The following is an 18,340-nucleotide window of genomic DNA, read 5'->3' on the forward strand; positions in this document are numbered from 1 at the left end:
TAGCACAGCGGGTAGGGCATTTGCCTTGCATGCGGCCAACCCGGGTTTGATTCCCAGCATCTCATATAGTCCCCCAAGCACTGCCAGGAGTAGTTCCTGAATGCAAAGCCAGGAGTAACCCCTAGTGCATCGTCAGGTGTGACCCAAAGAGCAAAAAAATGTCCCTTCCCTTTGAGGGGATATTTTCCCCACCAGATCATGTTATTTCTTTTTATTATTGTTATTTTGGGCCATGACAGAGTCTCTTGATGCTGCACCTGGCTGTCTTCACTGGGGCCTCTTGGAGCGGGGCGGGTTAAGCTTCCCTCCCTGCCCTGAGCAGAGCCCCGGCAGCCGAAGACTTCCGGAACCCAGCCACAGCCATGCTCAAGGCCATTCTCCACATGTTCGGACGAGCCTCATCATGAAGGAACTGGCAGAGGAACCCAGGTGTGCTCTCCAAACCTGCTCAGATCAGGACTGGGCTTCCTCCTCCTTGATCCCCCATTTTCCAGTAGCTCGGCAGCCACACCCACACACTGCCCCAGGCGCCATGTAATCCCATCAACGGCAAGATCCAGAGACTATAAAACAACACTCCCAGAAGGGGCCGAGACCTCTTATAGCCTAGTCATCCCTCTCAGAGAACCTGGCAAGGTACTGAGAGTATCCTGTTCGCACAGCAGAGCCTGGCAAGCTCTCCGTGGCATATTCGATATGCCAAATACAGTAACAATGATGGGTCTCATTCCCCTTATCCTGAAAGAGCCTCCAGTGTGGCATCGCTGGGAAGAACAAGTAAAGAGAGGCTGCTAAAATCTCAGGGCTAGGACGAATGGAGACATTACTGGTGCCTGCTCGAGAAAATTGATGCTCAATTGATGATAGTGATAGTGATAGTGATTTTGGGCCACACCTGGTGGTTTTTAGGAGTTACTCAGGGATCACTCCTGGCAGGATTCTGGGGATCCCAGATCAGATTACTCTAGCCCAGCCTTTACCCCTCTCTGACTCAGCTTTCCCGTGGGTACTTGGTGCAGGGATCTCTACTCGTTTCCTTTTTTTTATGCCTCATGGGTAACTTTTGGCCTGGCAAGAATCACCACTGCACTATACAAGTACCTTCTTACTAAGTTTCAGATGCTGTCCAGTGAAGCTTCCCAGGCTGTTCAAGACAGCTCGAACCCTCTAGGAAATCCAGTCCTGGTGTGATTACCCCGTTGCCATGGTTCTGAGAAATGTCAGGGCTTTAGACATGTTAACTTCTGGCCAGGGAGGTCTTGTCTTTGCTCAGGAAGGAATATTATTTATATTCCAGCCACTCTGCTCTGGTCAGGTCAGGAAGACAAAAGGACTGCTGGGACAGGACGGAAAAATCCGAGATTTAGTCATTGGAATTTTCCCTTCTTCCCTGGATTCATCTTCTCTGGGGCCCAGTGCTGATCTAATTGGGCCTCCTGTTTGGCCCCTGTCTGTTCTGAATATTTGCCAAATTTAATTCTGAGGGAGTCCAACATTTTCAGACTAAACTAATGGAATGAAGATAAAAACTGTTTTTATATAATGCAAAAAATGAAAGAGAGAGAAATAGAGAGAAAGATAGATAGATTAGATAGATAGATAGAGAGAGAGAGAGAGAGAGAGAGAGAGGGAAGAAAAGTGCCTGCTATAGGAAGTAGGCAGTGGGGCTGGGGGGTGGTAGTGGAGGGAAACTGGGGTGGCGTGTTGGAAATGTACACTGGTGAAGGGATGGGTGTTGGGAACATTTTATGACTGAAAACTAATCATGAACAACCTTGTAACTGTGTATCTCACTGTGATTCAATAAAAAAAAACTAAAAAAAACTGGTTTGGGATATGGTATATCTCTATCTCTATCAAATAGGGGAAGGCTTCTATTCCTCTAGGTATGAGAGTACTTCCCAGCAGCAAGTAGTGACAGAGGAAAGAGACCTGTGTGCTCATTCCCAAGAAGTGTTTTGATATGCCATCTCTCAGGGAGCAGACTCCAAATCTCGGGATGCATGAGAGACTGGGGTGCCAGACGGTTGAAATACAAGGGGCATGAGGGACTTGAGCATGAGGGACTGGGGTACAGACTCAAAACCTGGGGTGCATGGAGGACTGGGGCACTGGACTCTGAAACACCCAGCAGATCTGAGCCTGCGGCAGACTCTGGAAGTAAAACAGGGCTTGATATATTAGGGCACCAGCTCTCGAACCGAGAGGGGTGAGAAAGCGACTAGAGTATCAAGAATGGGGTGTGGGAGAGGAGGGAGCAGTAGGGAGCACTAGAGACATGCTGAGCCCCAGGGGGTGGATGGGGAGAGGCCAGAGTCTCCCCAGAGTCTCCCTGTCCCCAGATGTCCTGGCATAGGTGACTCTCAGTCGCATACCCCCCCCAGGGGGTTCTTGAGCCATCAGCCACCTGCCCGTGTCCACTGCTGTGTGTCTCCTCTGTGCCCTTGATCCCTTCCTCCGACCAGCCTTTGTTCCTGGTCTGAGCCCCAATAGATTCAGCTAGCCTGAGCTTGTTTAGTCTGACTCCTTTAGCCCATTAGCAGCTTAGCTCGCCCGCCTTTCCCGTGTGCCTCGTAAACAAGGGGATCACAGGAGGCCTGACAGCTGCCAGGGAGGCTAATGTCTGGCCAGGTCAGACCAGGCATGAAAAAGGGGCTGCAGTCAACACTTTCCACTGCTTTTCCAAAGAGGGAAATTCTGTGGCCTCTTTCCTGCCTATTTGCCTTCGCTTCACATCCCGTGGGCATGGATGTGGTTTCCTGTTTCCATGATTCTTGCTCCCATTCTGTGGCTACATTTGAAGCTTAGGGTGTTTGGCTCTGACGATAATCACAGCAGCACTAGGTCCAGGGAGTCACCCGAGGTGGCTTTCCTCTTGAATGGTGGCAGTGAATCCTACTTCACAAGGGAGGTCGAGCGTGAAGAGAGATGTCATCTGCACCAGTCCTTCTGAGATGTGTTTAGGAAACAGGTGGGAAGAGACCACACACACACACACACACACACACACACACACACACGCACACGCACACGCACACGCACACGCACACGCACACGCACACCTACACATACATACATTCACATAAACACACACACATACACACAACATGGTGGTAGAGGACTCCCACCCCAGCACACACACCAAGGGAATATAACAGGATTGTAGATTCTTCTGTACATTAGCGGTTCTCTAACTTCAGTGTTCATCCAAACCTCCTGCACAGTTTATTATTAAGACAGAATTTCCCCCATCCCCAGAGTTTCTGACTCAGCACACTTAAGATGAAGCCAGAGAAGTTACCCCCCCCTTTTTTTTCTTTTTGGGTCACACCCGGCGATGCTCAGGGGTTACTCCTGGCTTTGCACTCTGGAATTATTCCTGGCGGTGCTCGGGGGACCATATGGGATGCTGGGAACTGAACCCGGGTTGGCCATGTGCAAGGTAAACTCCCTACCCACTGTGCTATCGCTCCAGCACCCCCCCTTTTTGCCACACCCACTGGTGCTCAGGGGTTACTCCTGGCTCCACACTCAGAAATCACTCCTAGTGGGCTCAGGGGACATATGGGATGCCAGGAAGTGAACTCTGGTATACTGCATGGAAGGCAAGTGCCCTATTCACTGTACTATCTCTTTGCACCTACTTTTTTTTGGTTTTGGGTCACACCTTGTGATGCTCAGGAGTTATTCTGACTTTGCAATCAGGGATTTCTGATGGTGGGGCTCAGGGGATCACATGGGGTGCCAGGGATCAAACCCGGTTCAACTGGATGCCAGGCAAGTGCCCCACCTGCTGTATGTACTATTGCTCTTGCCCTGGGGCTGGGTTGATTTTGATAACTTCAGGTTTTTGCGGTGGATGGACACCCAGGCCTTTCTCTGGGCTGGGAGAGAAGTCCTGTTAACACCCTCCCTAGGGTGAGGGGGCGGGTGTTTGGGTATTGCCTTTAACTCTTGAGTTGTGTTGTAGACAGACCCTATTTAAACAGCTTCAGACAGTTTTAAACATCTCCTTGGCTAATTCCTTGTATCCCTATTCCAACTTAGACTGGGGTAATAGTCTAAGAGGTGTTAGCGGATTAGACTGAAAATGTAGGTCACCCCCCAGCCATCTGGGAGGCGGGCAGAGGGAGAGAGGGGCTGAGCCCATACAGGGAAGAGGTGAGAGAAAGCTGAGGGCACGTGAGGGCAGCGACACAGAGTCTCTGATGGAGGGTCTTAGGTTTGGTGGTCATAGCTGAAAGCAAGGTGCTGACCCTCCCATCACCTTGCTCCTGCTCCTCCCACACCAGCCTCCAGACCTCAACCTGGGGAGGACCCAGCGGGGTTGAGATACATCATGGGAAGCGGCAAGTCTTTCAAATGGGATAGGTGCAAGGGGCATGAGGCCAGGCGGAGCAGCAGTGCGACTGAAATAAGAGGATTCCTGAAAACAGGCCAGGTAAGAGTGGGTCCAGCAGGTCTAGCTAGGTCTAGCTCTAGCTCACAACCCTGCGCACGCTGACCAGGGCTGCAGAGCATTGGCGGGAAGCAACCCTGGCTGCTGTCTCCCAGGTCCGGGCTTTTAAAGCATCAAGGGTCACTCTGCAAGCTCTATACCATGGAGGCAAGCACATATAAGTGGGACCCCAGACCTGCGGGTAAATGCCCCTTTCCCTTCCTGGGGAACTTGGCTTCCCATTGCCTGCCAATACCAACGCACTATGCAAATAAGCCTTTCCCTCATTGGATGCAGGCTGCGGATCACAGATGACGTCAGAGCGCAGACCCTTTAAAAGCACTCTGTGCACTCTGTGTCCACAGTCCCATAGTTCTAAGCTCCAGGCACAGGCCCTGTCCCATGGGGCCTCCAGTCTCTGGGGAAGCTGTGCCAGCCCTGCTCTGACAGACATCTTCTCTGCTGTCCCTAAAGTGAGTATGTCCAGGCCCTTTCTGGTGGCCAGGCCTTGCACCAAGGGCCCCACCCCTGGGCCCTGCTGTCTGCTCCATTGTCAGGAATCCTCACCTCTGTTTCCTGTCCTGTGTACACCTCCCTGACCTTATGTCCTTCACAGCCACCATATCAGATCACCTTTCTTCCTTACCTCTTCATCTATGGACGCTTCTCTTAGTGCTACCCCGTCTGTGTTTCTGCAGGGATCCATTCCTTCCTTTGGATTGGTCCAAGGATCATTCTGTGCTTTTCCCCCCCCATTCCGTCTCTCTTCTTTTTTTCTGAGACGGGGTGGGGAGCACACCCAGCGATACTCAGGAGTTACTCCTGGCTCTGTACTCAGGAATTACTCCTGATAATGCTTAGGGGAGCATATGGGATGCCAGGTCTGTTGCATGTAAGGCAAAGACCCTAACCTCTGTACTATCTTTCCAGCCTCCCATCTCTCTTCTTAAGAATGGAATCGCTGGGTGGAACAGCCCAGGCCTGGAGCAGGGAGTGAAAGACACTTTGTCCTTCCTCCTACCTCTCAGAGGCAGAGCTGGGGGTTCTGAAATATGATTGGAGAGATGGTTCTCTAGGTTTGGGGAGTCCAGATGGAGCCAAATTCCAACCTCTGGGCACAAGCTCTCGCTGCCTTGCTCCTTCTAGGGTTGTGTTGGTGCTGGGCTTGGGACTTCCGGATTAGGAAAGTCTCTAAGGTCTCAAACCAGGGGGCTTCTGTGGCAAATACAGACACCAGGGTTGATAACAGGAACTTGGCAACACAAGTTCCGGATGATGTTGAAGTTGAACAGATGTATTCCTGTAGGACTTCACAGATTAGCACTTTGCTGTGCTTCCTGAATCTGTAAGAGGTGGGTATGGGGAGCAATGTTCTCAAAATGGTCTGAGCCCAGACCTCTTCTTGGGTGCTTCTCAGACACAAACATCTGAGAACATGCTCTGGAAGGTGTTCAAATCTGCTCCCACTGGGCAGAGCTAGAAGCAGGGCTCACAAGGGGGCAAGGTGACTTGCTCAAGGTCAGCCAGTATGGTGCGTTCTAAATCGAGAGGAAGACCAATCTCCATCTGTTCCCTCGGAGAGTTTGGCCTAGGGAGAAGATGATCACTTACTTCTGATCTTTTTAGAATTGTTTCCAGAACATTTCCTTGTTCCTTGGAAAGTCTTTTGCTGCACTAATAGAGATTCGTTATTGATTAATCCATACAATGGAGGGTTTTTCTACTGGAGGCACGCTGGTCTGGGCGCACTGAGAGACTGATGTCAGCCCCACATTCGATCCTTAGATGCTAATTCACAGCACACATACCTTTCCATGGCCCTAAACTATTCACATGCTCTGCCACAGTCATTAAGGAAATTGCTTCGGCTGCTGGGAAAGGGAACGTAATCTCCTGGGAGGACAGAGCCTCTTCCTACACATCCCAGCACTGCAGGGGGGACACCATAGACTGCAGAAGGTCAGGCATGCATGGTCCTACTCGCTCCTTCATTCAGGCCTTTTAAGCTGCTTGGCCCCTTTCAGGAGCACCGTCATCTGAGAAGTTTCCCCAGAGGGAACTCAGTGGGGATCAGGGTTACACCCCTACACTGACTCTCCACACCTCTGGCTCTGGGACCCTTGACTTTTCCAGGGAGCAGGTTTTGGTGTGGGTGGCAAATAGGCAATGTCTAGTCCTTCTTTTATTTTTTTTACAGGTTCCCCCCAACTCCCGGTTCAGCCCCAGAATGGCACTGCCCCCCAGCCCCCTGGCTATGGAATATGTCAATGACTTTGACTTAATGAAGTTTGAGGTAAAGAGGGAACCCCCTGAGGGGCGAGCTGCCCCACCAACAGCCTCACTGGGCTCCACACCCTACAGCTCAGTGCCTCCTTCCCCCACCCTCAGTGACCCAGGCCTGGGGTGTGGCCTGGAGGGGCCCCGGCCTGGCCTGGAGGAACTGTACTGGCTGGCCGCACTGCAGCAGCAGCTGGGGGCTGGGGAGGCCCTGGGGCTGAGTCCCGAGGAGGCTGCAGAGCTGCTTCAGGATCATAGCCTGCTGCCTGCCGAGGAGCCCCACGACTTATACCCAGGGAGCCCAGAGGAGATGGGGACCCAGCGTGCCCAGGTGAGTGCCAGCCAGCTTCCTGGCATGGTGGAAAGCAGTGAATAGGAAAAACAGCACAAGAGAGCACAGCTCCAGGAGGGGCTTGCAGAGGGAGGAGGAGACATCTGAAGGCTGTGGACTGGAAGGATGGGTGAAACCAACCAGACAAGACAACCTTATTAAGCCCCTGGCCCCCCCTTTCCACCGGGAGGAACAGGAGCAGGAACAGGAGCAGGGCTGAACCAACCAGGAGGATGAGGGGAGGGGAACAAGGTTAGGAAAGAACGGGAAGAGGAGAGGCTTCAAGGGCTTGGAGGGGATGGGGCGATTCCCGGGAGGTAAGCAGATACTGCCAGGTATGGAAACCGCAGAGAGGACTTTGGCTGGAAGAGCGCCATAGAGTGCAAGGCTGTGGGAACCGGAATGAGGTTGGCCTTTTCAAGACTTGGAGCTTCCCCAGTCCCAAGCTTCTCAGGAAGGATCGGGATTCATCCTATTAATTATAGACGCAGGTGGGGGTGTTGAAGGCATTAGATGTAATCCAAATCCTTTGAGGGTCACAGGGCTATGGCCTTCAGGACAGTGGAGTGAGGTGTCCCGAAGGGTCCGGATCCATCTGTGCGTACCCTCATAGGACCCGCGCGGTCCTGGAGTCCTGCAGGAGCAGCAGGAGCCTCTCCTGACCAGGGGAGGAAGGGCCTGCACCGCGGGGTGGTCCCCAAGGGCCATGCATCCCAAAGCAAAGACCCTTGTAGAGTATGGGGTGTGTTTAGGATCTGAGGCGAGAGGGGTGAGCACTTTTGAGCTAGGTTTGATGGGAGAGGCAACTTCAGGTAAAGGTGGCAGCCCGGGAGGGGCTTTCTGGGAAGGGGCCAGTTTGGGGCGTGGTCAACAAGGGGCGTGACACACAGGGGCGTGGTAAACAAGGGGGCGTGGTATATAGGGCGGAGCTTTTGGGGGTGTGGGTCCAAAGGGGCGTGGCCTACGGGACAAAGCCTTTTGGGGCGTGACCAGCTAGGGGCGTGGCCTACGGGGCAAAACCTGTTTGGGGAGTAATCAAGGAGGGACGTGTCCTATGGGCAGAGCCTGTTTGGGGCGTGGCCAACAAGGGGCGTGCCCACGGGGCGGAGCCTGCCGGTCGCTCCTGGAGGGCGCAGAGCTGACCAGGTCCCTGCCCTCTCCCTTTGCAGCTGCCTGAGCGGTTTTCCGATGCCGCGCTGGTGTCGATGTCGGTGCGGGAGCTTAACCGGCAGCTGCGGGGCTGCGGGCGCGACGAGGCTTTGCGGCTGAAGCAGAGGCGCCGCACGCTGAAGAACCGCGGTTACGCGCAGGCCTGTCGTTCCAAGCGGCTGCAGCAGCGGCGCGGGCTGGAGGCCGAGCGCGCCCGTCTAGCCTCCCAGCTGGACGCGCTGCGGGTCGAGGTGGCTCGCCTGGCCAGGGAGCGCGACCACTACAAGGCTCGCTGTGACCGGCTGGTCTCCGGCGGTCACGGTCCCGGGGATCACTCCCACTTCTTCCTCTGAGCCTCCAAGTGGTGGCTGGGGAGCGCTATCCGCAAGGCGGTGGTACCATTCACTAGATGTTTCCTTCTGGTGCCGGACACAGCTTTCCATAACCAAACAAACACCCCCAAAGCATCTGGACCCTTCAAGCCTCCTTTTTCTGGGAGAGGGGTCCCTGCCCTTCGCACAGGCTTTGCAGAGAAACGCTTCAGCTCCTGCCCCAGTCTCTGGGACCAGCACACATATCTGCAGAGGCCAGCCAGCGCCAAGCACAGTCTCCTGAGGCTGGTGGGCCAGCGGATCAAGGTGGGGTAACAGTGGATAGTAATAGGAAGAAAATGGGGAGCTCCTCCCACTTAGCTTTTATTTTTTTTCAATTCAAGGTTTCAACCTGTAGGGTATCAAGGTGACAGTAACTAGCAATGATTGTGTTCCTTTCTAAACTTAATGCAACTTGTCACCTCTCCCCTTTAGGACCTAATCTTTGTCAAGCTACTAGCTCCCAGGTCGCACTGGTTAGAGTGGAGGTTCTAGACAAGACTTCTTGCGTGCCCACCTGTGGCTGGTAGGGCATGGTGGTGGTGAGTGGGGCTGGGAGAGAACCCTGGGCAGGAGTCGGGAGAGCTGGGAACTGCACAACTGTCATAAGACGCATCTGTCACCTGGAGCAAGCCACTGGTCCTCAGTTACATCTGACCCTCATTTCCACTGGAGGGCTTTGGACACCTTTTCAGTTCTGGCATGTCTTTGGTGTGGAAGCCCCAATGGCGTTCCCCTAAGATCCCCAAACACAGCTTCCTCAAATGGAGACTCTCTGTCCTGCTCTGGTTCCCTGGCTGCATCCTGGGCAGTGGTCCAGAAGATCCTTTGCTGGTCTCTCCAGGCTGCTTTGGCCTATAGACCTGCACAGGGCACTGTGGCTGCCTCCACATCTCTGCAGGTTGGGACGTCATGCTCCGCAGGATGCTAGGAGTTGAGAGGATGCAGCAGCTTTTGTGAATTAAAATTGAAGTCTAGGCAGAATTCTATTCTGTTGGCTGAGTGTTCTTGCATACTTTATCCTTGCTTCCAGGTGTGTGTGTGTATATCTCTGTGTGTGTGTGTGTGTGTGTCTGTGGGGGGGGAGGAGAGAGAGAGAGGGGGGGGGGAGGGAGAGGGAGAGAGACAGGGATTGGATCAAATAGACCCTCTTCCACCACCACTGCGCCGAAGCCAGGGAACAGCAGTGACTGGGCCAGGCCTGCTTATGGCTATCCGGCAGTCTCACAGTTGCCACGGTAACCCAGTTTCTAACAGCCTATGGGGAGAGTGGGCCGGGCTCTGGGCAGAGCAGGGGATTGAGCTGGGAGTAGCTCTCCCACCAGCCAATACCGTCGGCCCTTGAAGGGACACAATAAATGGGGAGAAACAGTTGGGTGTGGGAGAAGAGGCTCCCATATGTCTCTTTTCCTTTCTGCCCCCTCTCTCCACCCCCTCCCCAGCTGTCTCTTCCACTCCCAGTTCTTGTTCCTCCACCCCCTCTTCTAACCTGGCTCATTCCTCCTCCTCTCAGGAACCTTCCATGGGTGTCTACTCTCTCTCTCTCTCTTTTTTTTTTAAATCTTTCCCTTTCTCTCTACTGGTCACTCCATCTGTCACCCTCTCTGGCTCCTCCCTGAGTGACTCGGGCACCTGTCGCCTCTCTGTCACCCCCTGCCACACATGTTGCCAGGGGGCAGGCAGGTTCTCTGGGATCCCCGCTCCTCTGCTCTTCCGCTGGAGACCACATGTGCCTTCACCTGCCCTCACACCACCACACTCTTGCATATCTTCCTCAGTGGGCTGAGAGCCTGCCTACCACCCACTCGGGTAGAGACGCCCATCCCCAGGCCATGGAGACATGTACCACGTCTCAAGATCACCTCAAATGGAAGTTGCAGAGCAGAGACAAAGAGTTTGGGCCCTTGGGGCTGGAGTGATAGCACAGCAGGGAGGGCATTTGCCTTGCACACGGCCGACCTGGGTTCGATTCCCAGCAACCCATATGGTCACCCAAGCACCGCCAGGAGTAATTCCTGAGTGCAGAGCTAGGAGTATCACCTGTGCATTGCTGGGTGTGACCCAAAAAGCAAAAATTAAAAAAAAATTCAGAAAAAAAGAGTTTGGGCCCTTGAGGCAAGGACCTGCCTTCCCTTCCAGGCCTGCCAGCTCTTCTCTGACCACGAGTGAGTTGAAACCAAGCCTTGTCAGAAAACCAGGGGAATGGTACAGGCCAAGTGAGAATGCATGCTCCAAGCACTTAATGCAAAATGTTACGCATGCGAAACAACTAAGTTTGCTGCTATGAAGGTTGCGCAGAGGACAAAGCCGGCTCCCTCACCCATGGGGCTGTGCTTCTGAAGCCAGGCCTGGGTTGGGCACAGCCACACACGCATCCACACGCCCTGGAAGACCCGGCTGCTCAGACCTGAGGTGCCCCTTCTGGATCCATATTTCTCCTCCTCTGATCCCCTCCACACCCCCTTTCAACCCCCACCCACAGCTGTGTGGGGGCCGGGGTTCAGCCCCTAGGAGACTCAGTGGGGTTCCTCTGGAGACAGCTGTGAGAGGGATCAGCCTTCCCCCTCGACAGCCCCTTATTAGCACCCCCATTTCCCACAATTAACCTCCATGGTGCCTGGGTCCCCTGGGGCTGGGGGCGAGGAGAAGGGCTCCTCAGATCCCACTGGCACACAGATGGGGTAAAACTGCAGAGACATCTGGTGACCTGCAGTGCTGACTCCGAGTTGGCTGATCCTCGTTTCTTAGTAGGGTGTGTGTGCCCGATGGGCACCTGAAACATGGAGGGCAGACACGGAGGTGCTAGGAGCAGTTCCCTTTATTAGGGCCAGAAAGTTGGGAGTCACTGAAGAAAGTCACTGGGCGGGGGGAGGCCGCAAGGCTGAGCGGTGCAGGGCCTGGAGCGGGGGGGTCAGGGCTCACCTCGCAGCTAGGGCCGCCCCGGGAGCACAGCTGGTCCAAGAGGAAGAAGCTCTGGTCACTTGAGTCACAAGGGTCAGGACAGGCACCTGCGAAGGGGGACGGCCAGGCTCACTCTCTGCTCCATCACACCCAGCAAAGACGGGGTTCATCTTCACCCCACCTGACGCCCTCTGCGGTCCACCCCTTTGGACTCACTGAGAGGCTGAGGGTGAGTCGGTCCAGTAGGTGGCAGTCACGGGCTAGGGCTAGGGCTGGGGGTCGTGGCCGGCGTGCTGGGCCTGGGGGCCCCAGGGCTGATGCCCTGGCTGGCGTAGTACTCCACCACCTGCCGGGGCACCTCTGCCAGGACGCACTTAGCGAGCGCAGATGGTGCGGCCTGGGGAGAAAGGCACGGGGTTAGGGACTGAGAGTGGGGAGGCGGGTCCAGGCGAGGCGCGGGGCCAACAACAGGGTGGGGCTTGAGTGGCAGGCTGGGCACTGCATCCTGGGCGGGAACTCAGTCAGGTGCGAGAGGACGGTCTGATCAGGGAGTACAAGAAGTCCCTTTTTCGTTTGCTTTTTTTTTGGGGGGGGTCACACCCGGTGATGCACAGGGGTTATTCCTGGCTCTGCACTCAGAAATTACCCCTGGCGGTGTTCAGGGGACCATATGGGATGCTGGGAATCGAACCCAGGTCTGCCGCATGCAAAGCAAATGCCCTACCCGCTGTGCTATCGCTCCAGCCCCAAGAAGTCCCTTTTTTGGTGGTGGTGGTGGGGATGTGGGGCCACACCCGGCGGTGCTCAGGGGTTACTCCTGGCTCTGCACTCAGGAATCACTCCTGATTCCGGACTATACTCCTGGCGATGCTCTGGGGACGGGACCCCAGGGATTGACCCGGGGCTGGCACATGCAAGGCAAACATCCGACCGGCTGTACTGTCGCTCCGGCCTTGGCCGGGAGGGCCAGGCACTCACGTCCTTGAAGTCCCGGAAGGGCACGAATTGGACGATATCGCGAGCTGCGGGCACTCCTTTGGGGCAGCGCAAAGGACCATCGTCGCCGTCCAGCAGCCGCATGTCGGAGAAATCGGCGTTGCCCACGCCCACGATGATGATGGACATGGGCAGGCGGGAGGCGCGCACAATGGCAGTGCGGGTCTCAGCCATGTCGCTCACCACGCCATCGGTGAGAACCAGCAGCACCGAGTACTTCTGGGGGGCAGACAGGGCAGGAGGAGGGGTCCGCTCTGGGTGAGAGGACCTGGGTCTCGGCCTCCAGCCTGGGCGCTGGTCTGGATCTCCCCTGCCCAGGGCGCCCTGGTTGCTGGCTCATCATCTCACCGTGGCTTGGCCGGTGCTTTGCTCCCGCTGGGCTGGCCCTGCCACGCGGTTGATGATGGGGGCCACGTTGGTGGGGCCATAGAGCTGGATCTGGGGCAGGCAACGGCGGTAGGAGGCGATGACCCCCGCAATCTCTGTGAGAGGAGGGTGGGGCTGGTAGAGATTAGTCCGAGGGTCCTTCCAGCAAGGAGGCCCTGCCTTTCTCAGGCCAGCCCTGATAGCCCCACCCCCACTCCTCACCAAACAGTGGGAAAGTGACCATTCAGAGCAGGAAGGGGGCTGGACAGAGGAGGGGCAGGGAGCTGGGGCCATAGGAAGCGAGGGTATCTGGGAGTCATCATGCTGCCATAAGGGGTGCCCGTGCCCCGAGCCCCCTTGGGATTCTCCTCTCTTACCTTCACATTCAGGATTTTCTGGGTCAAAGTTGATGGCAAAGTCATGGGACACCTGAGAGGGGAGCAGGCGAGGGCTGCGATGTTTCTCAGCGTTTCTATCTCCTCCCTTCCCCTCACACCCAGCCTACCTCAAAGTTGGGGGGAATTCGAGCCCCAAAGCCAAACGCTGGGAACCGCTTATCACTGGGGAGAAAAAAAGGCTCTGGGCACCCATTGGGCAGGGGTTCCTTCCCTGTGCCCTCCCCCCACGGCCCCCTTCTCCCACCTATCATAGTCCTGACAGATGCCCCCCACAGTTCGCAGGGCCTGCAGGTAGTGGTTGGGCTGGCGGGGGCTCAGGCAGTGCAGGGACTGGCTGCTCCTCGGGTCCCCGTTGGAGGCGGTGAAGTCGATGGCCACCTGGTGGGGTGGGGTCCAGGGTCACTCACCAGGAAGGTCAGAGCTCAAAGAGCTGGAGAGCAGCATGTGGGGGCTCCAGGCCTAACCCCTCACCCCCCCTCCCCTGCCATGGTCCCTTGCAGTTGCAAACAAACAAACAAACAAACAAACAAGCAAAAAGATGAAACTCGCAGGTAATCTCATCGCGGGCATGAGGGACTGAGTTAATGATGCTAGGGTGCAGGAGAGGCCCTGGCAAGGGCTCTGGGCATGCGGGACCCCAGGTTCCTCTTTCTGGCCCAGTCCCCATGCCCCAACCATTACCGTGAAGCTGATCTGGCAGCCGCCCATGATGTAGTCCAGGAAAGTGTGTACTTTCTCCACCTGGGGGAGGGGGCCGGGGGGAAAGGGAGGGGTTCTTCTTCTTCTTTTTTTTTTTTTGCATCACAGGCTCTGCACTCAGGAATTACTCCTGGCGGTGCTCAGGGGACCAGTGGGATGCTAGGAATCAAACCCGGGTTGGCCACGTGCAAGGCAAATGCCCTACCCGCTGTGCTATCACTCCAGCCCCCAAGGGAGGGGTTCTTAAGCAGGGAGCCGGGTGGGGCTCTGGGGCGGGGGTGGGGATGCAGAACTCTGAGGTTGAAGTTGGCTATGGGACAGGGCAAAGGTCCATGTTCCCTCCCCAGGCAGGGCTGGGTAGGGGCCTGCAGAGGCCCACGGCTTACCGTGCACTGGGTCAGCACCACACTCCCTGAGCTCTTGTAATTCTTCTTCTTGTCCCGGTACTTGGGGTTGATACAGTCCCACTGCATCTAGACTCCCACACACCCCGTAAGCCTAGGGTCACCATGCTGTCACGTGACCCTGCATCCCCCTTCCGGAAGAGTCTCCCAGATTCCCTCCCAGGGCGCAGAGACTTTCTGCTTGGCTTCCTGTCATCTTTGGGGTCTCAGGTGAGGGGACCTGGGGAGGATGTGCGGGAGGAAGGGAGGCTCAGTGGCACCTCCTGTCCAGGCTTTGCTGTTCCTTCTTGCATCTCCTGGAAGGTACTTGTGAATTCGCCGATGAAGTCATGCTTTCCACTGGAATCGTAGTCGTACACTAAGAACTGAGAGGCAGGGGGAGTCACAGTCAGGGTTGGGGTGCGGGTCGGGGTCCAGGCAGGGTTGGGATGCTTTGCAATGTTTGCTGGGAGTGGGGAGAGGGACTCAGGGCTCAACAGTGTCCCCACCCAAAGGGCTGTCCTCAGCCTGGCCTTCGAGGCCGCCTACAGAGCTCTGGGCTTTGTTGAGAGTGACTGGGACTTGAGTGCCTGAGGAAAGGCACAGGTGTAGAATGCAGAGCAAATTTTTTAGATTTGGGGCCACACCCGGCGATACTCAGGAGTGACTCCTGGTTCTGTACTCAGGAATTAGTCCTGGCAGTGCTGGGGGAACCATTTAGGGTATCAGGGTGGGCTGTATGGAAGGCAAATGCCCTGCCCACTGTGCTGTGGCCACAGGGTTGTGAGGGGCTTGTCCCATGAGGGAGAAGGTCTCAGATAGAGCCCAGCAGTGCCCTGGGTGGCCCTGTTGACGGGACCTCACCTTGAGAGGCCGGTGCATGTCGCAGCTGCACAGTGAGTGCAGGGATAGGCGGAAGGGCTCCCAGCTGGGGTTCAGGTTATTTTTCACCACCTGGAAAGGAAATAGGGTACTGGGCATCCCTCCAGGGTAGGGGGGACTTCTCCCCTGGTCTCCCGCCTTCTGTGCCCCTATAGTTTTTTGGAGGACCACACCCAGCAATGCTCAGAGCTTATTCCTGGCTCTGTGCACAGGGATCACCCGTGGCAGTGCTCAGGGGCTCCAAGTCCAGGCAAAGAGGGAGGTCCTACGGGGTGCCAGGGATGGAGCCTTGGTCAGCCGCGGGCAAGGCCAAGCCCACCCACACCCCAGGCACCAACCTCAGTCCTCCAGACTAGCTGGTCACTCTGGTCACTGTGGGTCTTGTAGATCTCCATGAAAGGGTCAGATTTGCTGAACAGATCCTGGGTACAGGGGAAAGGGTGCCTGAGTCTGGAGGCTGCTGCAGAAGAGGGCCCTGGGACTGGTGTTGAGTGGGGGGTTCTAAGGCGCCTGGACAGAGGAAAAATGGGGGCTTCTGCTCCGGGGTTCCCACCTTGTTGTCCAGCTTGTGGGCTCTGAAGGTGAGCTGCACGTAGTCATTGGTCCCAGAGACCTCCTCGGCCACGATCTGCAGGGGGGACAGAGCGGGTGGCAGGAGCTGGTCCCCCCAGCCCCCCTCTGCACTTCCTTTGCCCTTAAATGGGGCTAGTCCTGGGCCTGCTGGTGCTATGGATTTCCATGCTGGGGCCCCAAATGTCGAGGGTGGGCACAGGTGACCTTGGCTTACCGTGATAGTGGACTTGCCCGCCGTCTTGCCGTTCTTTAGCAGCAAAGGCTTAGTGACCTTGGTCTGGGACACGATCTGGAAGTGGATGTGGAGGGAGACCCACGGTGATGGCCGGCTCAAGCTGGCCGAGTGCCCAAAGGGATCCCCTCTTGGCCTGGGCCTGGATTTTATTTCCACCACGGCCCAGAGAGAGGGGCACAGGGCCCCCCGCGGTGGTGGAGGGAACGAAAGCCCAGAGACTTATGTGGGATCTGGGCCCAGGCTGCAGTGTCTGCCCGAGAGGCAGCCGGTGCCTTGGGGCCCCGCTCTCTCTGGTGGTGTGTGGGGGCTGCCCACCTGGCCCAGGGTGCACTCGGTGGAACCCAGGAAGGTGTCGTTTGTCGGGCTGGTGGCCCCATCCTCAGCATCAAACACATGAAACTGCAGCGGCTGCTTCTCCTCAAAGAAGTACTCGAGGGCCAGCACCCGGGAGAAGACGGGGCTGGAGCAGGAGCGCAATACTTCCGTGCGTTCCACCTGCGGGGGCCGGGAGTGTCCACCCTCAGGGTCTGCCATGGATGCTGGCACCAGCTTTCCTGAGGTGACCCCCCGCCCCGCAGCCTCAGCCACTGCCTCCACTAAGCTGAACCGCCAGCTCCAGGGCCACCAGCTGGGCTGCTTCAGGCCTTGGGGAGCTGTGCCCCGGTGTCGGGGCTGGGGGCTGGCTCTCGGGGGGTTTCCGCTGGGATTCCGTGGGCTTTCTGAGCAGAGCAGTGGCTTGTGGCCGGGTCTTCACACTCCCTCGGGGTTTGCCCAGCCTCCCTCCTGCCCAGGCCAGGGGCTGAGTTGAGGAGAGACCCAGGTGTACTGACCTCCACCCATTGCTCGTCCGAGAACAGCTTGAGCAGCACGCACGGGTGTGGCTTGGTGAGCGTGTCCCGGTCCAGGAGGCCGTGGCAGGACACCCGCAGCTCTACCCGGGAGGCCCCCAGCGTCATGGCGGGGGGCTCGGGCACCCACCCCATCTCAGACTCCGACATGTTGCTGGCAAGGGACACAACAGATGGCCTGGGTGCAGGGACGGGAGCAGCCGCCAGGGGAGAATGTGCTTTCTGGAAGCCTGGGGTCACGCCCCTCCTTGCCCTGAGCGCTCAGGGGACCCCGTCCTTTCCCCACCACTCCTGGCTTCCCCGGGGGTGGGGGCGCTCGCCGCCTGCCCTCCCTGCCAGCCTGGCCGCGGTCCCCGCTGGCTGCTGCTCTCGCGGCAGGGGTGGGGCTGGAGGGGCTGTTCCGGGCAGGCTTGGCTCCTAGGTCACGCATTGATCGGGGCTCTCTGCTGTCTCAGCGCCTCTGCCATTTCCCGCGGACGCTCGCCAGCGCTGCACTCAGTCTCGGCGGGGCGAACTGGGCCAAGGGGGTGGGGAGAGCGTGGGAGGCCTCGGGGTGGGCTTCAGGGGTGGGGTCCGCCGTGGGTGCAGGAGGCAGGTCGGAAGGTGCCCTGAGCGGTTCTGGCCCCCCTGGCTCCCCTCCTTCTGGGTGGGCCTGGGTGGGGGCTTGGGGAGAGCTGCTCCGGGTTCCTGGCTGGGCTCCCACGATGACAACCTCAGCTCCCTCCCTGCCCCCCTGTTCTCACACTTCTTGGCAGCACTGCCGCTGTCTCTTAGCGACAGGATTTTGGGGGAGCCGCAGCCCCTCTCTGAGCTGCCCGTGGGATGGTGGGATGCTCGGAGGCCATCCTCCCCGGGGCGGTGGGACCCAGTCTGGGGAGCAGCGCAGGCAGGCAGGCTGTGATGGGTCAGCCTGGGCTGCCCTTCTGGTCTCTGTGTCTGTCCCTGTCCCCCTGGGGTCTCCACAGGGTGTGGGGGTGTGTCTGCGTGCCCTCACCCTGGGGGCGGCTGTCTCCCAGAGGGTGTGGCTGTCTCCGGCTTCCCTCAGAAACGGTCCCTGCGCTGGGCTGGGACCCTCCCTGCAGGCTGTGCCTGGCTGGATTGCTGAGGGGTTGGTTTTTAATTTTTTATTTTTTTGCCCGGAGTGGGGGGGAGACTCTCTACCTTCCAGCTTCCAGTCACCCCGTTCACTCTGGGCAGGGGGTGGTGAAGAGCTGAAGTGGGGTCCGCAAGATGCTGTGATGGAGACCGGGCAGGCTGACTGGCAGGCAGGGTGGGCTCACCTGGCTCCTCGTGGGGGGCTCCTCTCTCTCTCCGCCTCTCAGCCCGGACTCTCTCGCTGCTCCAGCCGCTGGCGCCAGCTCCGGCTCCGGCTCTGCTGCTATTTATGGGGCCTGGATTGGGAGGGATGGGGGGGGGACCTGCAGCACTAGCTCCCCCCCGCCCCCCCGCACAGACGCGTTGGGAGGGAGAAGAGAGGAGGGGCAGGGCCATGG

The 18,340-nt window shown here is 57.4% G+C and overlaps 2 protein-coding genes across 2 annotated transcripts; one reads left to right on the forward strand and one right to left on the reverse strand.

The window, feature by feature from the left end:
* The first annotated feature begins 6,665 nt into the window (after window positions 1–6,665).
* NRL (neural retina leucine zipper) lies at window positions 6,666–8,616 on the forward strand. Its single transcript, XM_004609456.2, has 2 exons — window positions 6,666–7,046; window positions 8,216–8,616. Exons 1-2 carry the CDS (start codon window positions 6,666–6,668, stop codon window positions 8,546–8,548), a joined length of 714 nt encoding a protein of 237 aa, XP_004609513.2. The 3' UTR covers window positions 8,549–8,616.
* Window positions 8,617–11,366: 2,750 nt separating this feature from the next.
* Window positions 11,367–18,257, reverse strand: CPNE6 (copine 6). The gene is made up of 17 exons (XM_055130993.1): window positions 18,128–18,257; window positions 16,830–17,001; window positions 16,315–16,494; window positions 15,979–16,053; window positions 15,745–15,819; window positions 15,530–15,613; window positions 15,174–15,263; window positions 14,591–14,695; window positions 14,313–14,399; window positions 13,909–13,968; window positions 13,472–13,605; window positions 13,335–13,389; window positions 13,207–13,258; window positions 12,812–12,945; window positions 12,446–12,682; window positions 11,684–11,864; window positions 11,367–11,574 (listed from the first exon to the last, which is right to left on the reverse strand). The coding sequence occupies exons 2-16, from the start codon at window positions 16,995–16,997 to the stop codon at window positions 11,721–11,723; spliced, it is 1,680 nt and encodes a 559-aa protein (XP_054986968.1). The 5' UTR covers window positions 16,998–17,001; window positions 18,128–18,257; the 3' UTR covers window positions 11,367–11,574; window positions 11,684–11,720.
* Between the last annotated feature and the right edge of the window lie 83 nt (window positions 18,258–18,340).

The sequence above is a fragment of the Sorex araneus genome, chromosome 3, assembly GCF_027595985.1.
Source record: "Sorex araneus isolate mSorAra2 chromosome 3, mSorAra2.pri, whole genome shotgun sequence".
Classification (NCBI taxonomy): domain Eukaryota; kingdom Metazoa; phylum Chordata; class Mammalia; order Eulipotyphla; family Soricidae; genus Sorex; species Sorex araneus.

Bases quoted from the DNA above. Each gene is read 5' to 3' on its own strand.
- CPNE6 (XM_055130993.1), bottom strand. From the start codon at position 16,997: ATGTCGGAGTCTGAGATGGGGTGGGTGCCCGAGCCCCCCGCCATGACG. The intron at 15,264-15,529 runs GTTGGTGCCTGG...TTTCCTTTCCAG, and splicing joins AGCTAGTCTGGAGGACTGAG to GTGGTGAAAAATAACCTGAA. The intron at 13,969-14,312 runs GTAAGCCGTGGG...CCCCTCCCCCAG, and splicing joins TGGTGCTGACCCAGTGCACG to GTGGAGAAAGTACACACTTT.
- NRL (XM_004609456.2), top strand. From the start codon at position 6,666: ATGGCACTGCCCCCCAGCCCCCTGGCTATGGAATATGTCAATGACTTT. The intron at 7,047-8,215 runs GTGAGTGCCAGC...CTCCCTTTGCAG, and splicing joins TGGGGACCCAGCGTGCCCAG to CTGCCTGAGCGGTTTTCCGA.